The sequence below is a fragment of the Oncorhynchus clarkii genome, chromosome 24 (genome assembly GCF_045791955.1).
Source record: "Oncorhynchus clarkii lewisi isolate Uvic-CL-2024 chromosome 24, UVic_Ocla_1.0, whole genome shotgun sequence".
NCBI classification, from domain to species: Eukaryota; Metazoa; Chordata; class Actinopteri; order Salmoniformes; family Salmonidae; genus Oncorhynchus; species Oncorhynchus clarkii.
The window spans coordinates 26,349,001-26,367,738 of NC_092170.1; the positions used below are offsets into that span (position 1 = coordinate 26,349,001).

The following is an 18,738-nucleotide window of genomic DNA, read 5'->3' on the forward strand; positions in this document are numbered from 1 at the left end:
TGGATGTAGAGGTGCGTTAACTATGTCATGATCATCAAGTATACTATCACCAATAATACCCTGCTGCCTGAAAGTATTTAACCTGTACAGATAGTCCTCACTAAATATTGAAGCTATTCTTTTTTAAACATTTGCCATGCAAGAATATGAATTTCAAGATACTGTATAAACTTGTAAATATTTAAAGGCCTTTATTTTATTGATTTGTATCATTTTTTTCGCTATATTTCATTTGGAATGGTTTACAGTTCTGACCGTGACTAGGAAAATGAAGTAATATGCCAAACCCCATCAGTATTAGCAACTACTTGAATACTTAAATTGACATAATATACAGTTGAAGTCGGAAGTTTACATAAACCTTAGCCAAATACGTTTAATCCTAGTAAATATTCCCTGTCTTAGGTCAGTTAGGATCACCACTTTTATTTTAAGAATGTGAAATATCAGAATAATAGTATAGAGTGATTTATTTCAGCTTTTATTTCTTTCGTCGCATTCCCAGTGGATCAGAAGTTTATATACACTCAATTCGTATTTGGTAGAATTGACTTTAAATTGTTAAACTTGGGTCAAACGTTTCAGGTAGCCTTCCACAAGCTTCCCTCAATAAGTTGGGTGAATTTTGGCCCGTTCCTCCTGACAGAGCTGGTGTAACTGAGTCAGGTTTGTAAAGCCTCTTTGCTGGCATGCGCTTTTTCAGTTCTACCTACTTATTTTCTACAGGATTGAGGTCAGGGCTTTGTGATGGCCACTCCAATACCTTGACTTTGTTGTCCTTAAGCCATTTTGCCACAACTTTGGAAGTATGCTTGGGGTCATTGTCCATTTGGAGGACCCATTTGCAAACAAGCTTTAACTTCCTGACTGTTGTCTTGAGATGTTGCTTCAATATATCCACATAATTGCCCATCCTCATGATGCCATCTATTTTGTGAAGTGCACCAGTCCCTCCTGCAGAAAAGCACCCCCACAACATGATGCTGTCACCCCCCTGCTTCACAGTTGGGATGGTGTTCTTCAGCTTGCAAGCATCCCCCTTTTTCCTCCAAACATAACGATGGTCATTATGGCCAAACAGTTCTATTTTTGTTTCATCAGACCAGAGGACATTTCTCCAAAAAGTACGATCTTTGTCCCCATGTGCAGTTGCAAACCGTAGTCTGGTGTTTTATGGCGGTTTTGGAGCAGTGGCTTCTTCCTTGCTGAGTGGCCTTTCAGGTTATGTCGATATAGGACTTGTTTTACTGTGGATATATTTTATTTTGTAAGTGTTTCCTCCAGCATCTTCCCAAGGTCCTTTGCTGTTGTTCTGGGATTGATTTGCACTTTTCACACCAAAGTACGTTCATCTCTTGGAGACCGAATGCGTTTCCTTCCTGAGCGGTATGACGGCTGCGTGGTCCCATGTTGTTTATACTTGCGTACTATTGTTTGTACAGATGAACGTGGTACCTTCAGGCGTTGTGGAAATTGCTCCCAAGGAGCAAGCTTCTGACCCACTGGAATTGTGATACAGTGAAATAATCTGTTTGTAAACAATTGATGGAAAAATGACTTGTCATGCAGAAAGTAGATGTCCTAACTGACTTGCCAAAACTATAGTTTGTTAACAAGAAATTTGTGGAGTGGTTGGAAAAACAAGTTTTAATGACTCCAACCTAAGTGTATGTAAACTTCTGACTTCAACTGTATATCAAAATATTGCTGTTGATCACTGTGTAAGTCTACCACCTGTCTTAAGATTGTGTGATACAGAGTTGATTGCATTGTTCTGGTTTGATAAGATTCCAATACGTTTTCCTGATTTCCTATTCACATACACAGAGGTGTCTCTTCTCTCTGGTTGAATGAGGTTGAATGAATTCTACCTATGAGTTCTCTCCTATGGCCAAATGAAAAGTTGTGAGGGGAAATGAGGGCGGCCATTACTTTGTCTGAAAGTCGTTGTTCCTCTAAAGTACCAGTACCTTCCTCTTGATTATAACCTTTTCATTTGTGCATATCAGTAAGGCTATATGGTAGAAGCTCTACCATTACACCGCGTATACCCATCTAGATTCCTGACCCTTTGTATCTGCAGACATGGAAGGGTTGGGAACGGCTGTTAATGAACAGTCATTGGGACAGGACCTCAATCCCAGATGCCCTTGCGTCAGATCCAGGGACACTGCACCAAAGACTAGCTTGCACTATGGGAAAGGATAATGATGATATCCATTCATTCAAAACATGTTTTAGAAATGTTGCTCTTAATGAACAATGATTACTTTTGTGTGTGTGTGTGTGTGTGTGTGTGTGAGAGAGAGAGAGTGCAAAGCTGTCAAGGCAAGGGATGGCTACTTTGAAGAATCTCACATTTTAAATGGATTTAAATATGTTTAACACTTCTTTTTGGTTACTACATGATTCCATATGTGTTATTTCATAGTTGTGATGTCTACACTATTATTGTACAATATAGAAAATAGTCAAACTAAATATAACCCTGGTATCAGTAGGTGTGTCCAAACTGGTACTGTATATCAGAACTTAAGAAGGGTACCAAACGCAATTTACACAATTGGATAACAAGGAAACCAAATAAATGAGTAAATATTGTTTTTGAATCCATGTGACAACTAAGATTAGACAACTGTCAGGGAAAACAGCTTGGGTGAATTAATCAACAGAGTAATCGTCAGAACATGTCAGTTTTCCATAGCCGCCTTCAGGATCTAGAATGGCCTTTTGGTGTCCATTGGGATGACAAGGATATATATTGTGAGTAACCATAGACTCTCAAATGAATGGTTGGCATGCACTATTCTGATTCACAGGCAAGAGTTTTGTGAAGTTGAATTTCATAAAATGTAACATGTTTTATTTGAGGTGCAAAATATTTTGTCACTGGGGTGTTGTTCCGAATGTGTTTCTTTAAGTGGTATATTCACATTTTTTGTACAATTTGAAAATTGTATATTTACTATACTGTAAATACTTGTTATAATATTGTATAATTTCTTTTTTTTGTAAAGCAGTAATTTACTGTATAATGTGTATAACACATAAATGTAATTATTCCATTGTTAATAAAAGTTTTGCGCTCCACTTAAAAGCCATGATTTGTTAACGCCATCTGAAGTTATTGGTAGTGGAAGTGTTAATGAAAAAAATCTACAATGCAGAGCACAACCTAGTCCTATGGGAAAGTCTCAATTGCATCTCCTCGCGCCCCCGCTCTTCTTCAAACCCCATTGGAGGAAAAGGTCAGAGGGGAGGGACTTCTGACTTTCTCATCCAATGGGTTTTTGAGAAGGTGGCGAGGAGAGAGGACGCAAGGAGAGTGCTAATTGAGATAAACCCACATGTTGGCCGCGCCCTAATTGGGAAGGACGGGCTATTGGTACTGGCTGTAGCGGACTTTAATGGATTCGTATTTGATGCCATTCCATTGTTTCCTTTCCAGACATTATGTGCCGTCCTCTCAGCAGCCTCCACTGGACTTCTCTCAATGTGTCCAATGAGACAATGTACTGCAAGGACATCAGTTTCATATCAAATTACATTATTTAGTTAAAGGACTACTGGGAGATAATTGTGTCCTTAATTACAATCAAACTTGACTGCATCTGTCTAACTCCGCGAGACTACCTTCTCTATTGTCGTCTCTCTTCCGCACCATTATCGCGAGGTTTGATCAGCTGTTAGGTCTGTTTTTAGAGTCTAGTGCTTGGACGGTCAACACGTGGGGAGGATAGAGAAAGAGATACAGACACAGTAGGGGTACACGTTGCGATTGAGTCAGGCCCGGAAAACGTAACATATCACGATCATTAAATTCACGGTGGACGTTTAAATACTGTAAGTATAACCAAAAGTGTTCGTGTAAAATTGACAGCCATGGGCCCACAGATGTCAGATTGATATGTAGTCTGTCTTAACTACATTCTAAATATATCGAGTTGTGTAGCCGGTTGGCTACAATGTTGCGTTACTAAGTGTTCCATTCCAAGAAATGGAACAGTCGTTTTATTAAATTGGTTATAAATATTCTGCCACTTTAGTCATCTGCAGCCCATGTCATTGAGTGTGTAGTTCACGCAGACATCGAACTGTGTAGTTTATTCTGCGTTCTAAAATGACAAAGGTCTCAAAATATACATGTTATGTTCATTTTGTGGTCTGTAGTCACCATTTTGTGTTTATGAGTTTGCTTGGACGGATCATGTGAATTGCTAGCAAACAAGGTGGCTATCCATCATGTCCAGTTAGCAAGCTAACGTGAATGTTTCGGGGCCCACGATGCAGAGTTAGCCTAGCATTTCCAGGCTAGCCTACATGGCGACTACAAGATCATAATGCAAGATATATGCGACGTTTGGTCACGAACTACTGTCTTGATTCTCTGCCAGGACACAATTGAAATGATATTGCCCCTACATTGTAGCGGAATCGTTTGTCGCATGCCTAGCATCAACACTGAATGGAGTGTCAGTCATAGTTAAGACTCAACGAAGATGGCTAACCGTATTCTAATGGTGGCTTAATGAATTAGGCACGTAAATGCACTGTTTCACCAAGATCTCGAATATATGTTTGGTTAAATCATGAATGTAATAATGTTTTGATTTTTAACTCGTGGTCCATGGTTTTTTAACGGGTTCATCAGTGTTTGTTACAATAGTGTAGGGCTAACTTGATAACGTTACATTGTAAATCATCAAGTGCTGCGGCCTACCATGTTTTTATTACACTCAATGTGTAGGTCATAGCTAGCAAGTTACCTTGCCCAGACATTATGCGGCTATTGCTCAAGCACTGGGAGCCTCAAAACTTTGCCAGTTAGCCTACATTTAACAGCGTCATTTGTCAGTCTCTGCTTTGGAATGACAATGTGCAGCTATAGCCTTGCTGTAGGTTATTAAGTAGCGGTGCATAGGCTATTTCTGAAGCCCCATAGCAGCGTCTAGGCAATTGTAGCCTGACACTTGAATTCAGAGGTCCGGTTTTATGGGACGCTGTCGGCTTGCAATGAAACTGTAATTTAAATATTCGCTATCACAAAATTATTATTATAGGGCCTATAATAAACTATTGTTGGTCCCGCTTTTTAGAGTACTGCTATGGGAATAATTATCGTAGGATAGCCTACAATTGCGGACCAGAAATCTCTCGACTGGGGGAGAAGCATTATTATCGTGGGTATATGCTTTGCAAGGTTGCCTCGTATTCCAAGTGCAGCATCGCTGTGTAATAAACTGCTCGTGTTCAGTGCATTGAATGGTTTGTGAAGTGTAAAGCAAATGCCGAGTGACCCTTCCCTCGTCTACCTCCAAGGTCGTACATATCTCATCTTGATTCTTTCATGTCTACAGTCAGGCCTGCTAGGCATGCATATGCATGCTGTGTGTGGGTGTACACAGAGCGAAACACTAACCAAATCCTTTTATTAGGTACTGGAGTAACTTTGTTTAGTTGGCCGTTATTCTAACCTTGTCAAAGGTGAATGTCAGAACAACTTATGACACTGGATTTTCGGGGGTGGGTTTTGCAGTCCAGAACTTTTCCTGTTGAAAAACAATATCCCAAGTATAAATAAATACACACACGTAATCGTACCCAAAATATGTTTTGCGCAAAACTGCAAACTTCAAGGAGTTTTATTCTGATGAGTGCACTCTGTCACTGTCCTCCCCTTTGCCTGAGGGAAAACTAGAGGATCAATAGACCACAAAAGAGTCCTAGTGGTTAGAGCGTTGGGCCAGTAACGAAAGGTTGCTAGATCAAATCCCGGAGCTGACAAGGTAAAAATCTGTCGTTCTGCCCCTCAACAAGTCGGTTAACCCACTGTTCATAGGCCGTCATTGTAAATAAGAATTTGTTCTTAGCTGACTTGCCTAGTTAAATAAAAAAACATATATAAATAAAGAACAAAGGCCCACCCATCTTGTGCCATGTCATGAATACTTGGACTATAACAAAGTGACTTTCGTTATGTAAATTGGGTGATTCAATTAGGTGAAAAGGAGCCTGGAGTGCATCTTTAACAAAAAAAAAGCTAGCAAGGTGTCATGGACCTTCACACAGGGTCTGTCATGTGAAACTAGTCTGCAAAATGAGAGGAATCTATGGTGAACAAGCCTTGAGTACAGCATATAAAGTGATATAAGTTTCAGCACATTGTTTAATTCAACATGGTATGTTGTATTTTTATAGTATTGTGTGTGTATTCTACAATGTAGAAAATAGTAAAAATACTTTAAATCAGTAGCTGTGTCCAAACTTTTGACTGGTACTGTAGTTGTGGCTATCAAGAAAATGGAGGGTATAGGAGCTAGCGTTGCTTGAGTATTTTGTGCCAAACAGATGCTGTTAGATTATATTAATGAATTCTGACCATTTGGAACAGTGTAAACAACATTAAATAAGTGTACCAGAGAGTCTGTTCTAACGGAAATTATAAACTGGGTGGTTCGAGCCCTGAATGCTGATTGGCTGACAGCCGTGTGTGTATTTGGCCAATATACTACGGCTACGGGCTGTATCCAGGCACTCGGTGTTGCTTTGTGCATAAGAACAGCCCTTAGCTGTGGTATATTAGCCATATACCACACCCATTAATTTGCTTAAAAATCATATGTAAAGCCTTTATTACAATAGACTAGAAATAGTTGCATGCATTTGTGAATTGCAGTTTATTTTTTAGGCTAAATATTCAAAGCTCCCTTTAATTTTAAAACTAAAATGCTTGATTGCATTTCAAAGCATGAATGTCTACTATGCTGTGTGATTGATACAGTAGCCTTTTTATTGAAATATCAGCCTAGGTAAGGTATTAAGGCTAAACAGGAAACACTCTTAGGCCTACAACTTGATGATGGTTATGCTAGGCTGCTATACAAAGCCAACTAATGATGACAACATGACTTATGATAATGAGGATCATGATAATAATTGTAATAAGAATAAGGAGATCAAGAAAAAGGAGGGTATAGGAGTGAGCGCTGCATGCATATTATGTGATGAACAGGTGCTGTTACAATATTTTTCTGCCTGTTTGGGACAGTGTAAACACCACTAAATTATAAGTAATGCCATTCTGTTCTAACCACCAAAATTGTAAAGCCTTTATTACAGCATAGCAAAGATTTAAAAACGGCTGAATCTGTGAAATTGCTTTATCTGACATTTTGCCGTTGTGAGAGGCTTGGCGCTGACAGAATCTCTATGATATTAAACAAATACTCAGAGAAGCAGGGGCTCTCCTTTTTTTTTTTTCTTCTTCTACTGTGTTATTGACTTGTTAGTTGTTTACCCCATGTGTAACTCTGTTGTTGTCTGTTTACACTGCTGTGCTTTATCTTGGCCAGGTCGCAGTTGTAAATGAGAACTTGTTCTCAACTAGCCTACCTGGTTAAATAAAGGTGAAATAAAAAAATCTTTAGCTATATTTGGAGGATTTTTAAAGCCAAGCACATTTAACAGTTAGGCTATTAGATTATATACTTAATTAAACTGGAGTGTCCTCTATACTCAATTTTCTTAGACAATTAGGCTAAGACGAGCTATTTCCTTGTTGCTGCTTCCTCCGCCGCATTGTTGTCAATCCCAATATGCAGGTAAACTTTGATATTATGCACGTAGCAACATAGGGAAAGGTGCAAATTCTACAGCGCAATGAAGATTGTTTCAGAACCAAGGACGGCGACCATATCTAACGTAGAAGAAAATGCGTTTCTTATAAAATATTAGATTTTTTTAATGTTGCACCATTATTTTTACATAATATAACCATATGCAATTTCACATGTTTTAGAGTGATAGACTGACATCCCTGTGGCCTCTGCAATGGATTAGTCCACTGAGACAGGTGCCAATCAGACAGGTGTCTTGTGCACTATGAAAAAAAAGTGAATTGCGGCTGCTTAACTGAAGAAATCTTGGTCGACCAACAATCGACTAAATTGGGCAGCCCAAATTACAGGACACAAACCGTTGCGCCTGGCACCTACAACAATGCCCTGTTTCAAGGCACTGAAATATTTTGTCTTGCCCATTCACCTCTGAATGGAACACATACACAATCCAGGCCTAAAAATCCTTATTTAACTTGTCTCCTTCCCTTCATCTACACTAATGTGAGTGTGACATCAATAATAGATCATAGCTTTCACCTGGTTAGTCTGTCATGGAAAGATCAGGTGTTCTTAATGTTTTGTATACTCAGTGTATGCTAATGATAGAAGCTACACAATCTATATAATTTGCCTACAGAGAATATTGAAATGGACAGCAAGGGATGTATAATTTGCTAACCAGGTCTAAGCACCTTGTCATTCACTATGGAACATGACACGAGGCTCTGTTTTGATAGAGAAGTTACAGGGTCATGACAAAGGGAGAACAGGTTTTTCTACTAGTTGTTCTTTTGACCAATCAGATCAGCTCTGAAAAATATCTGATGTGATTGGTTAAAAGACCAATTCATGGGGAAATTCTCAAAATTTGGCTCTTTGTGTAAACGTAGCATTGGTGACCATGTCTAAGAAACCCACATTTTTGATCTCTCTGCCCCACTGAAAACAACCCTGATCTTGGCTTCTCTGGAGGCATTTGAAGGCTACCTGTTTTCCCCCTGCACATCAACATCTTTACCTGAGTCATTTTTAGGGCAGCCACCATTCATCTATAATCCTATGTCATTCATCAACAAGATTCTTACAGGTTCCTCCATCAGGTGAAGTACGTGAAAGTTCTGTGTGCCTCAGTTTTGGGGTATGAAGAAACTGAAATATTGTTAAAATCCCAGTGATTAGAGCCTCCTCACAGACGGCTCACATTCAGATAGCCAGGGCCATGATAGCCTGTCTACCTGTACAGTGCAGACTGACTCTGTCAATTCCAGCTTTACGGTGGCCTGGAACGCGCAGAACACAGTTCAAAGTCCATGTTCATGGTGATCAGACCTGGCTCGTGTGTGTGTATTGGTGCTTGCTATGGGGCAGTGGAAGCCCAGCTGCCACACACCCTAGTAGGCTGCGGAAGAAGAAGAAGGGGGGGGGGGGGTTCCTTCCTTCCTTCCTTCCTTCTACAGGCTGGACCTGCTCTCTGTCTGTTAAGGAAAGGCATGCACAGACTTCATTTTTTTGATATGGAGTGCTTTGGCCAATCAGCAGTGGAGCAGCTGGGCATGCTCAGTAGGTACAGGGAGGTTAAACATTAGCCCTGGTGGTGGCACAGCCGCTCCTCCTGCTAGAAACTAGATCTTTGTGTTGCAGCTTGTTTTGGTTCACAAGTAGAAACAAATATTACTTCCCACGGTAATGGGAATTTCTGTCTTTGAACATTTCTCAACGAGGCAATAGAAAACCATGGTGTGACCTATGTCTAGTCTGGGGCTTTTATAGGCATACATGTATGTTAGGTTCAGGCTGCTGTGTCTTCACTGGGAGCTGTTGACAAAAGTGCTATGTCTTCAGTGTTTTATGTATTCCAAAGCATTGTGCAGTTCATCAATTCAAGTTGTGTGGCATGAGGAAAATAATTTGCAGGAATGATTTCACTACTTTACTGTAAGTCATTTGTTAGTCTAGGCCTATTCACAGGAGTAACGCCTTATCAGGTTTCATTTCAGTAGTTTCTTTGAATCTCTGCTCCCACCTGTAAACTGCCATGATAGTTTTTAAAGCATTTCTTGTAAGTGTTTTTGGCCAAGCTACCATAGGACAGTTTCCTTTTGACCATCACCTGTTGTTCTCCCAGTCCTGTGCTTATTGTCAGCTGTGTGAACAGGGCTGATGCATTTGGAATCTATTTGCCGCTCACACACCCTTCTAGTTTCTGTGGGCGTGATTACACACACTATAGGATACCTGCTATGGTCTTTACACTAGGCGTATTATGCCATTTTTTGAGTGAATGAGTGAAACTAAAAGACTCACAGATCTCCCTCCAATAAGCTAACCTTAGCCTTTCTCGCTCTCTTTCTCCCTCTCGCTCTACAGGTGTAGCTGCTAGGGTCCTGAGGAGATGCCACTGAGGTTCCGGTCTATTGTCCCATACACACTGCCTGGAGTGCTGGCGCTTATAGGCTGGTGGTGGTACATCTCGCGCAAGAAAGAGCAAATCACCAACCATGACAGTGAGGAGGGGACAGCGGCCATGGCCTTGCTGGCGTCCCCGGCCCCCAGTGATGGCAGCAACGGCCTGGTAGAGAAAGGGACAGTGTCCCTCTGCGCCACAGCCACTACCCCCACAACCAGCAGCAGCAGCTGCAGAGAGAGAACAGCCAGCAGCAGAGTCAGACCATCCAAGGCCAAAGAGCAAAGGTCAACAGAACAGGAGGTCGTAGCACAAATTCACATCCCGGCCATTAAGGCCCAGGCAGTAGAGGTACAGAGTACGTCCTGTTCACCTACAGAGAGGGCCTCCCACCACCCAGACAGAGCCAACGCAGTCACAGACCCTGGTGTAGATAGGTGCCAACAGACACCCAGGAGCAGTTCTTCTCCTGCAGCCTCACCCTTACAAACACAGACCAGGAAGGAGAGCTGGGCTCTCCACGGAGAACACGGGGCCACTGGGCAGAGACCGCCAGTCGCCATTGCCTATGTTACAAAGCCGGTGAAATCAATGGTTACTGAGCAGGTCCCTGCTTCAGTGAAGGAGGCCATCGCCACAGCATCAGAAGCACTTGTTCTCTCCCAGACGGCCCACGCCACGACTAGCTCCTCCACAGCAGCAGACCTGATGAATGCAGAGAGGCCTGAGCCAGAGGGGGAGGTGGCAGCAGCACATGAGGCAGCAGTGGCCTTCAACCAGAACCTACAAGTGGAGCTGGTGGCTAAAGATGCCCTCCTGGTCCCCTCCAGCAGTACCAAAGATGAGCTGCTCTCCTCGTCCTTCATCCCAGCTGAGACACCGGCCCAGGCCCTGAAAGTAGTCACACAGGGCTCCTACCATGCTGTTGTGACTAGTATTTCGGCCTTCCCGGCCCAAGGCCACCAGCAGGAGAATGGGGCCCCCTGCAGCAGCGAGGAGCTGGAGGACCTGGCAGCAGGTCTGATCACTGAGGTCATCTGGGCAGCCACCCAGGAGGTCCTCAGTGTTGCCTCCTGTCCAGAGACCTGGCTCGGCCAATCCGCTGCCGAGCCCTGCTGCAGAAGCACCCCGCTGGCCAATGGGAGGCCATGCTCTGAGCAAGAGCCACTCACAAGGAACTTGCAGGAAGGGTCCTCCCCAATAAGCCACGCTGAGATGGAGTGGAGAGCGCAGCAGAAAGAAGGGATGCCCAACGGTTGCCCGCCCGCCCCGGCATGGGAGCCAATGGGGACCTCAAACGCACTGAATAACCCCTGGGCGGCAGCAGCATCCTCGCAGGAGGGGAGGCGTGAGGCCAGCAGCGTACCTGTCAACCTGGACAAACTGAAAGGAATTGAAGGGACGATGGTGGCCGAGGACTCAGCCTGCAGTACGTGCCACTCTGAGGATGGGGTCAGCATTGAGGACCAGCAGAGCAGGGAGAGCCAGGAGGATCTGATCCAGGTGTCAGGGATGTCTGAGGGGGAGGGTGGTCTGCGCCAGGCCCCAGAAGAGGTAGTGACCACGGAACAAGTGATGGCAGCCCTACCAGGCCATGTGCTGGGGGCTGTTGGCGAAGTGAAGAGGCTCAACGGCATGGCCCTGAGGAACGGTTCTCACGGGATGAGTGAGACTGAGACCGATCAGTCTGGAGGTAAGATTACAGACCACACCATGTCGTGGAGTCAGGCTCATAGCAGCACAGATCTAAACATGGTTGAGGGGAATGTTTGATTGGTTGGACTATCATTTGGAAAGTCACCGGCTTTGGTCTTAGATCTGGTAAAATAACTCTATTCAGAAGTAGACAGGTCTGTGTGAATTGGGGGTAGGGAGTTTAATGGTCTCTGCTTCTGTGCTGTACCTTTCCAATTCTAACTAATGAGATCGCCAAATAGTAGCTGTAAGAGTAAATGTCTGAAGTGGGCCAAAACAAGTTGCCCATCTCAGGAATGCTTGCAGAATCATGTTGTGACTACTAGCTAGTCTGCCACCAGCAAAAAAAAGCATACAGTTGAGGTGATAGTATTCTTTACTGTACTTTACTTAATGTTCTTTGCTGTTGATGGTGGCAATACAGAACAGTGTGGTGGCTAGTTACCTTTCATAGTGTAGGTTGAAGTTAGTCCTTAGATGCTGTTTTACTACTTACCACCCTGAGGCTATAGGGACTATAGCTGTGTTTCTACTAGATACCACCCTGAGGCTATAGGGACTATAGCTGTGTTTCTACTAGATGCCACCCTGAGGCTATAGGGACTATAGCTGTGTTTCTACTAGATGCCACCCTGAGGCTATAGGGACTATAGCTGTGTTTCTACTAGATACCACCCTGAGGCTATAGGGACTATAGCTGTGTTTCTACTAGATGCCACCCTGAGGCTATAGGGACTCTAGCTGTGTTTCTACTAGATGCCACCCTGAGGCTATAGGGACTAGCTGTGTTTCTACTAGATGCCACCCTGAGGCTATAGGGACTCTAGCTGTGTTTCTACTAGATGCCACCCTGAGGCTATAGGGACTCTAGCTGTGTTTCTACTAGATGCCACCCTGAGGCTTAGATGCTGTTTTACTACTTACCACCCTGAGGCTATAGGGACTCTCGCTGTGTTTGGGGAGCTGTACTTTTTGCTTAGGGGGCAAGTTGTGATGTCACCAACGGGAAGAACCACACCCAAAGCCTGCTGGGTGTTCCTGAAAAGGTTAGTGGTCACACAGAAGGTGAACAGAACAGTCCAGTGAAGGTGTCGTTGTGTTTTTGTTCTGTCAGAGCAGCACTGTGATCAGATATGCCTGGTAAGAGCCATAGTGGTGTGCACGTGTTGGTGGACTTTGGATTAATGTTGGGTTAGTGGCCTTATGCCCTGTGTGTCATTTGTTTGATTAACAGCTCAATGACTTGTGTGTGGTGGTCTGAAGTGGGTGATCTGGTGTATGTGTCTTAAACTTTGTGTGTGTGTGTGTGTAAATGTGCACATGTCTGTCTTTATTTAGTTTTAAAAAAAAGTTTATTTATCCAGTTGTGTGTGTGTGTGAGGGTACATGTTTAGGTTAGACTCCAGTCATGTTTGGATGTGAAATTGTGAGTTGGTAAAAGACCTGTCTGACTCAGGACTGTGTGTGTCTGGATGTGTTCAGGCTCAGATGTGAACAGTATGGACTCAGTGGATAGTGGCTGCACCATGGGGGCTAGGGACAGTAGTGGCAGCCCTGCCATGGCTCTGGGCTCTGAACTTATCGTTTGGGAGATTGAGGTGCCAAAGGTGAGCCTGCTCCATCCCAACACCCACACCCAGAGACTTGACTAGTATTCAGAGGAAAATCCACTAGTTCCTTTGAAATGAGTCTCTTATCACATTCATTCTAACCCAATATCTCCTTGTAATGTCTTCTTCCGTTTCTGATTTCTCCCTCTCTCAGCATCTGGTGGGTCGGTTAATTGGGAAACAGGGGCGATACGTGAGCTTCCTGAAGCAAAGCTCTGGTGCAAAGATCTACATCTCCACCCTGCCTTACACTCAAGAGTTTCAAATCTGCCACATAGAGGGTGAGTGGGGTAGTCCTCAACCGTCAGGAGCACATGAGTGCTGTAGATGGTCTACTGGTAGTAGAATTCTGCTGTTTTAATGCGTTTTCCTACTAGGCTCCCAACAGCAGGTGGACAAAGCCTTGTCCCTGATTGGGAAGAAGTTTAAGGATTTGAACCTGACCAACCTCTATGCCCCCCCACCTCTGCCGCTCACGCTGCCCTCGCTGCCCATGACCTCCTGGGTAAGCATGGTACCTAGAGAGGCTGGAGGGTTGTGCAGGGTTCCCTTCTCTTTCTGTCTCTGTCTGTCTCTCAAATCTGTTCAAACATGCTTTATTTACACGACAGTTAAGGTGCTGCTAATTGATTTGAAAGAAAGTGGATTAACTTAAAGAATGAGATGTTTGCCCTTATGGCTTCTCATTTGAAAGTTGTTAACTCTGTTTCTTCTCTCAGCTCCTGCTCCCCAGCGGTGTAACCGTGGAGGTGATCGTAGTGAACATTGTATCGGCGGGTCACCTCTTTGTCCAGCAGCACACACACCCTACGTACCACGCCCTGCGCAGCCTGGACCAGCAGATGTTCCTGTGTTACTCCCAGCCAGACACACCCACCCTGCCCTCGCCTGCTGAGGGTAAGACCCCCCCCAAGGAGGGACATGGATGTCTTTTGAACCAGTTGTGTGTGTGTGTGTAATCCAGACTCGATGCTTACCCTCTCTCTGTCTCAGTGGGGGTGATCTGTGCTGCGCCGGCGGTAGAGGGAGCCTGGTGGAGAGCCCAGGTCATCTCCTTCTACAAAGAGACCAGTGAGGTTGAGATCCGATATGTGGACTATGGTGGCTATGACAGAGTGAAGATTGACACACTACGGCAAATAAGGTGGGCCCCCCCTCAGACTCTGAAGGCTGAAAAAGCATGGCTAGTTGATGCACATTTTCAGAGTTTCGGGCAATTTCTTTCCAACTCAAGTCTATTCAGAGAAAGTTGTCAGAACTGGAATTCAGAAGAACTGTAATCTTTCCACACTTTCAAAGCTGTTTTCATTTCATTTGCCTTCATTTCTTTCTTAAGTTGACTTGTTTAGGTAAAATAGACACCAGTCCTGCTAGGTATAGTAGCCCGTCATTGTAAGTAAGAATGTGTTATTAACTGACTTGCCTAGTTAAATATAAGTGAAATAAAAATCAAGTATTCATTCAACCATTTTTGTTTGGAAATTGTGCCCCCCTCTGGTCAAATAGTTTTGTTATATTTAGAGAGAACGGAATGTTATGTAAGAAGGGATGGTGGGTCTTTCTGCACACTGACTGAATGCTCTTATTTAAAATCTGTATTTTCAGGTCAGACTTCGTAACATTACCGTTCCAAGGTGCAGAAGTATTACTGGACAACATCGCCCCCCTTCCAGGTAACATCAAATAGCTAAATAAAAGGACATGGTACAGTTTACTTGCGATAGATGTCTTATTCTCAAGGACACTTTCCAAAATCAAGATACTTTCCCAATTGAATGTCAAACTGTTCCAAAGTCAGCCTGCCTGTGGAAGGTCGTCAAATCTGCTGTTGTTATTTATGTTAACAAGTCTGTAAATTCATCCATCCACAGGAGAGAAGAGCTTTTCAACCGAGGCCTCCTCTGCACTGGAGGAGATGACGAGAGGGGTAGCACTGCTTGCACAGGTACCAAAAATACAGCATCTAGCACCAGGCAGCTAACTGGAAGACACTGTCCTATACTGCACTCTACTGTACTGCACTATACTCTGCTGTAATGTACTGCACTGTACTCTACTGTAATGTACTATACTCTACTGTAATGTACTCTGCTGTAATGTACTGTACTCTACTGTAATGTACTGTACTCTACTGTAATCTACTATACTCTACTGTAATGTACTCTGCTGTAATGTACTGTACTCTACTGTAATGTACTGTACTCTACTGTAATGTACTATACTCTACTGTACTGTACTCTGCTGTAATGTACTGTACTCTACTGTAATGTACTGTACGCTCCACTGAAGGTAATTGGTTGCTAACCTGGCTGTTTCCTTTCTTCCAGGTCACAAACTACGACAACAACACTGGTCTCCCATTGGTCCAGATGTGGAACATGGTTGGGGAAGAGGTACGTTTACTTTTTTGAGAAGTTTAGACAAAGTATTTGAAATATTTCAGTGTAATTGTAAGCGTTTCCATTTGGTGAAGTGTGGTGGTGTATGGTTCATGAACTTCTGTATTTAACAATGCAAGACATTTTCACCTAAACATTCTGATGGCTGGCAAACCACTTGGTATCAATTGTTATTTTGCACTAATATGATGAATCTATCTTTCTCTCCATTTCCATCCAGCTGGTATCAGTTAACCGCACACTGGCAGAGCGAGTGATGGGTACCTGGGTGGACAGCTTTTGAACCTTGCTGCCCCCCACCCATCAACCCCTTCTCAGTTTTACCACACCCCTCCTAGATCCCTTCTTCTGACCTAATCTCTGGAGTCTGATCCAACCAGCCCTCCAGAAACACCCCATAACACTTCAATGGAAGAACACAACCACTGGATTTGGGAATAATTTGTTTTTTTGGGGGCATTTTTTACCCTAGACTTCACAAAGAAATAAAAATGGTTGTATGCAGAAAAAATATGAAGTACTGCTTCAGAATAAGCCAACTCCCCTCCTCTCCTCCCCCACACACCAAAAGAACTTAAAGAAGGAAAATAAAGTACTTGTACATTTTAAAAATAGATCTATATTGTAACTAAAGGTCGATCTGATTTTTCGTCCTACCTGACATTTCACTCCACAACTTTGCCTGTGGATTCTCATCATGCTGTGGATGTATATCTCAACTCAATAGGAAACAGTGTCAATGGAGAACTAACCTCACTGTCAGCTGTAATTACATGTATACACTTGTATAGTGATATCAACGGAATTGGGCTTTGAAGACTGGGCTAAGTGTGGGGTTTCTATGTTGTATGTAGTGCAGTAGCCAGTCCCCATTTCATGTGCCGGCAGGCTGTGTCGTCGTTTGGTCTCATCATGACAGCCGGGGACATACAGGCCTGGGGGGGCTAAGAATGGCGTCTGGATTCATGGTTGTGAATGACGACCTCGTCTGTGGAGACAAATGTAGATCTCCGCTTTGTTGCCACTAACCACAGTCAAGGAAACGGACAGGGTGGGGGTGATTCCATTCTCCGACCACCTGACTGGGAGAATGTGCAGAACCGGAATCCCAGGAGTCGCGTGAAGGCCCGCTCATCTGCCCTGGCCTCTCCAGTCTGTACAACACTGTGGCCTTATGGAGAAACCAAACGGGCTTCCTTTTCTGGGATCTCCAACTGACCTGCAAGCAGACCAACCTGACCCCTCTTTCCACATGCAATCGCTGGTTGCCTTCAGCGTCTATCCATTGTCCTGCCTGGCATCTCAGCTGATGCACTCACCACTACATTTCAGATCCACTACTGTTGTCTGGCACTGGAGTTGTTGAGTCTGGGACATGATGTGGAAGGGTAGGGGTGCACTAGCCCTCCCACCTTCTTGACTGACTCCAGGGGCCTGGCGCAACTCTTGGTGCAACTGTCTAAGGACGTTGGGAGAGAACACCGCCGTGCGGTAAACATTGGTGTGTGGAAACACTACAGCCACGGACAGGCCTCTGATACCTGACCAGGAACTCTTACAAAGCATCTTACGTTAACATAATTTAGCCCTGCTCAGTCAGGATAGGCCCAGTGCTTATATTAAAATCAGTCTGTCTCCTAATATGCATGTTAACCTGCCCAGGTCTGCGTCCTTCTTATCGTCTTCATTGTGTTTTCTTCTACATACTACCCCGTAACATTATTACACTTTACATTTCTGCAGTTTCCATACTTACAAGCAGTTTAATGGATCCAAAATTAAGTCTTGTTGACAACACAAGGGTTGACTGTGTTTTTGTAGCCCATTTGCACTGTGGGAAATGAGGTCCTTGACGGTACCGGTCCTCTTCACTCAGCAGCATATGAAAGTGCAGTACAGAGAAAGTGAGTCATGAGAATCAGTCTCACACTGCAGATATTATTGTAAACGATGGCTTCATATACTGTATATCTGCTTTGGTCTTGTTGGGTTTTGCATAGGAATTAATTGCTTTTGTCATTTATTGAACAGAATACACTTTTTTAAATATTCAACTGCTAATTTTTGCTGATGGGTGGTGTTGTCGTCGCCCCCCCGAATTGAATTGCTCTGGTAATAACACAGCTTCCGTCCCTCTGCTTGGTCTTATTGAAGTTAAGAACCAGGATAGATTTAGGATATTACTTAACGGTTTTGCTTGACTATTCCTGCATTACTATTAAACTTGACACTGTTGGCATGTAAACCACATGACAATACTTACTTCCTATACATATTGATCACATAGGTTAACTGCACTTTATCAACCTTGCTGCTAGAGTATATATTTCACACATTTTATGTGATTGATTGAACCATGTTTCAGGAATGGTTAGTTATGAGGTTGATGCACATGCTGCAAGTTCAGAAGGCAGCTGTTGCAAGGTGTTTTTAAATGTCAGTTATTAGTCAGTCCAGTGTTGGTACTGTATGTCCCCTACCTGATAACTTAATGTTTCTGGAACCATAAGAAATCAGGCTTCTAGCTACTAGACTGAACAAAAATATAAACGTAAAATGAAATAAAATAACCCAGAAATGTTCCATATGCGCAAAAAGCGTATTTCTCTCAAATTTTGTACACACGTTTGTTTCCATTCGTTTTCGTACGCATTTCTCCTTTGCCAAGATAATTCATCCACCTGACAAGTGTGGCATATCAAGAAGCTGATTAAACAGCATGATCATTACACAGGTGCACCTTGTGCTGGGGGACAATAAAAGACCACAATGTGCAGGTTTTATTCACACAAGACAATGCCACAGATGTTTTGAAGAGTGTGCAATTTGCATGCTGACTGCAGGAATGTCCAACTGAGCTGTTGCCGGAGAAGTTTGTTAATTTCTCTACCATAAGCCGCCTCCAACATTGTTTTAGAGAATTTGGCCGTACGTCCAACCGGCCTCACAACCACAGACCACATGTCACCACGCCAGCCCAGGACCTCCACATCCGGTTTCTCAATTTCTTT

General features: G+C 43.5%; 1 protein-coding gene across 1 annotated transcript; it reads left to right on the plus strand.

Annotated features, from left to right (window-relative positions):
• The first annotated feature begins 3,662 nt into the window (after positions 1–3,662).
• On the plus strand, positions 3,663–18,271 carry LOC139382291 (A kinase (PRKA) anchor protein 1b). The gene is made up of 11 exons (XM_071126173.1): positions 3,663–3,843; positions 9,987–11,716; positions 13,201–13,325; positions 13,483–13,609; positions 13,706–13,833; positions 14,048–14,225; positions 14,322–14,472; positions 14,934–15,001; positions 15,200–15,273; positions 15,656–15,721; positions 15,948–18,271. The coding sequence occupies exons 2-11, from the start codon at positions 10,012–10,014 to the stop codon at positions 16,008–16,010; spliced, it is 2,685 nt and encodes an 894-aa protein (XP_070982274.1). The 5' UTR covers positions 3,663–3,843; positions 9,987–10,011; the 3' UTR covers positions 16,011–18,271.
• Positions 18,272–18,738: the final 467 nt, after the last annotated feature.

Bases quoted from the DNA above. Each gene is read 5' to 3' on its own strand.
- LOC139382291 (XM_071126173.1), top strand. From the start codon at position 10,012: ATGCCACTGAGGTTCCGGTCTATTGTCCCATACACACTGCCTGGAGTG. The intron at 11,717-13,200 runs GTAAGATTACAG...GGATGTGTTCAG, and splicing joins TGAGACCGATCAGTCTGGAG to GCTCAGATGTGAACAGTATG. The intron at 15,722-15,947 runs GTACGTTTACTT...ATTTCCATCCAG, and splicing joins GGAACATGGTTGGGGAAGAG to CTGGTATCAGTTAACCGCAC.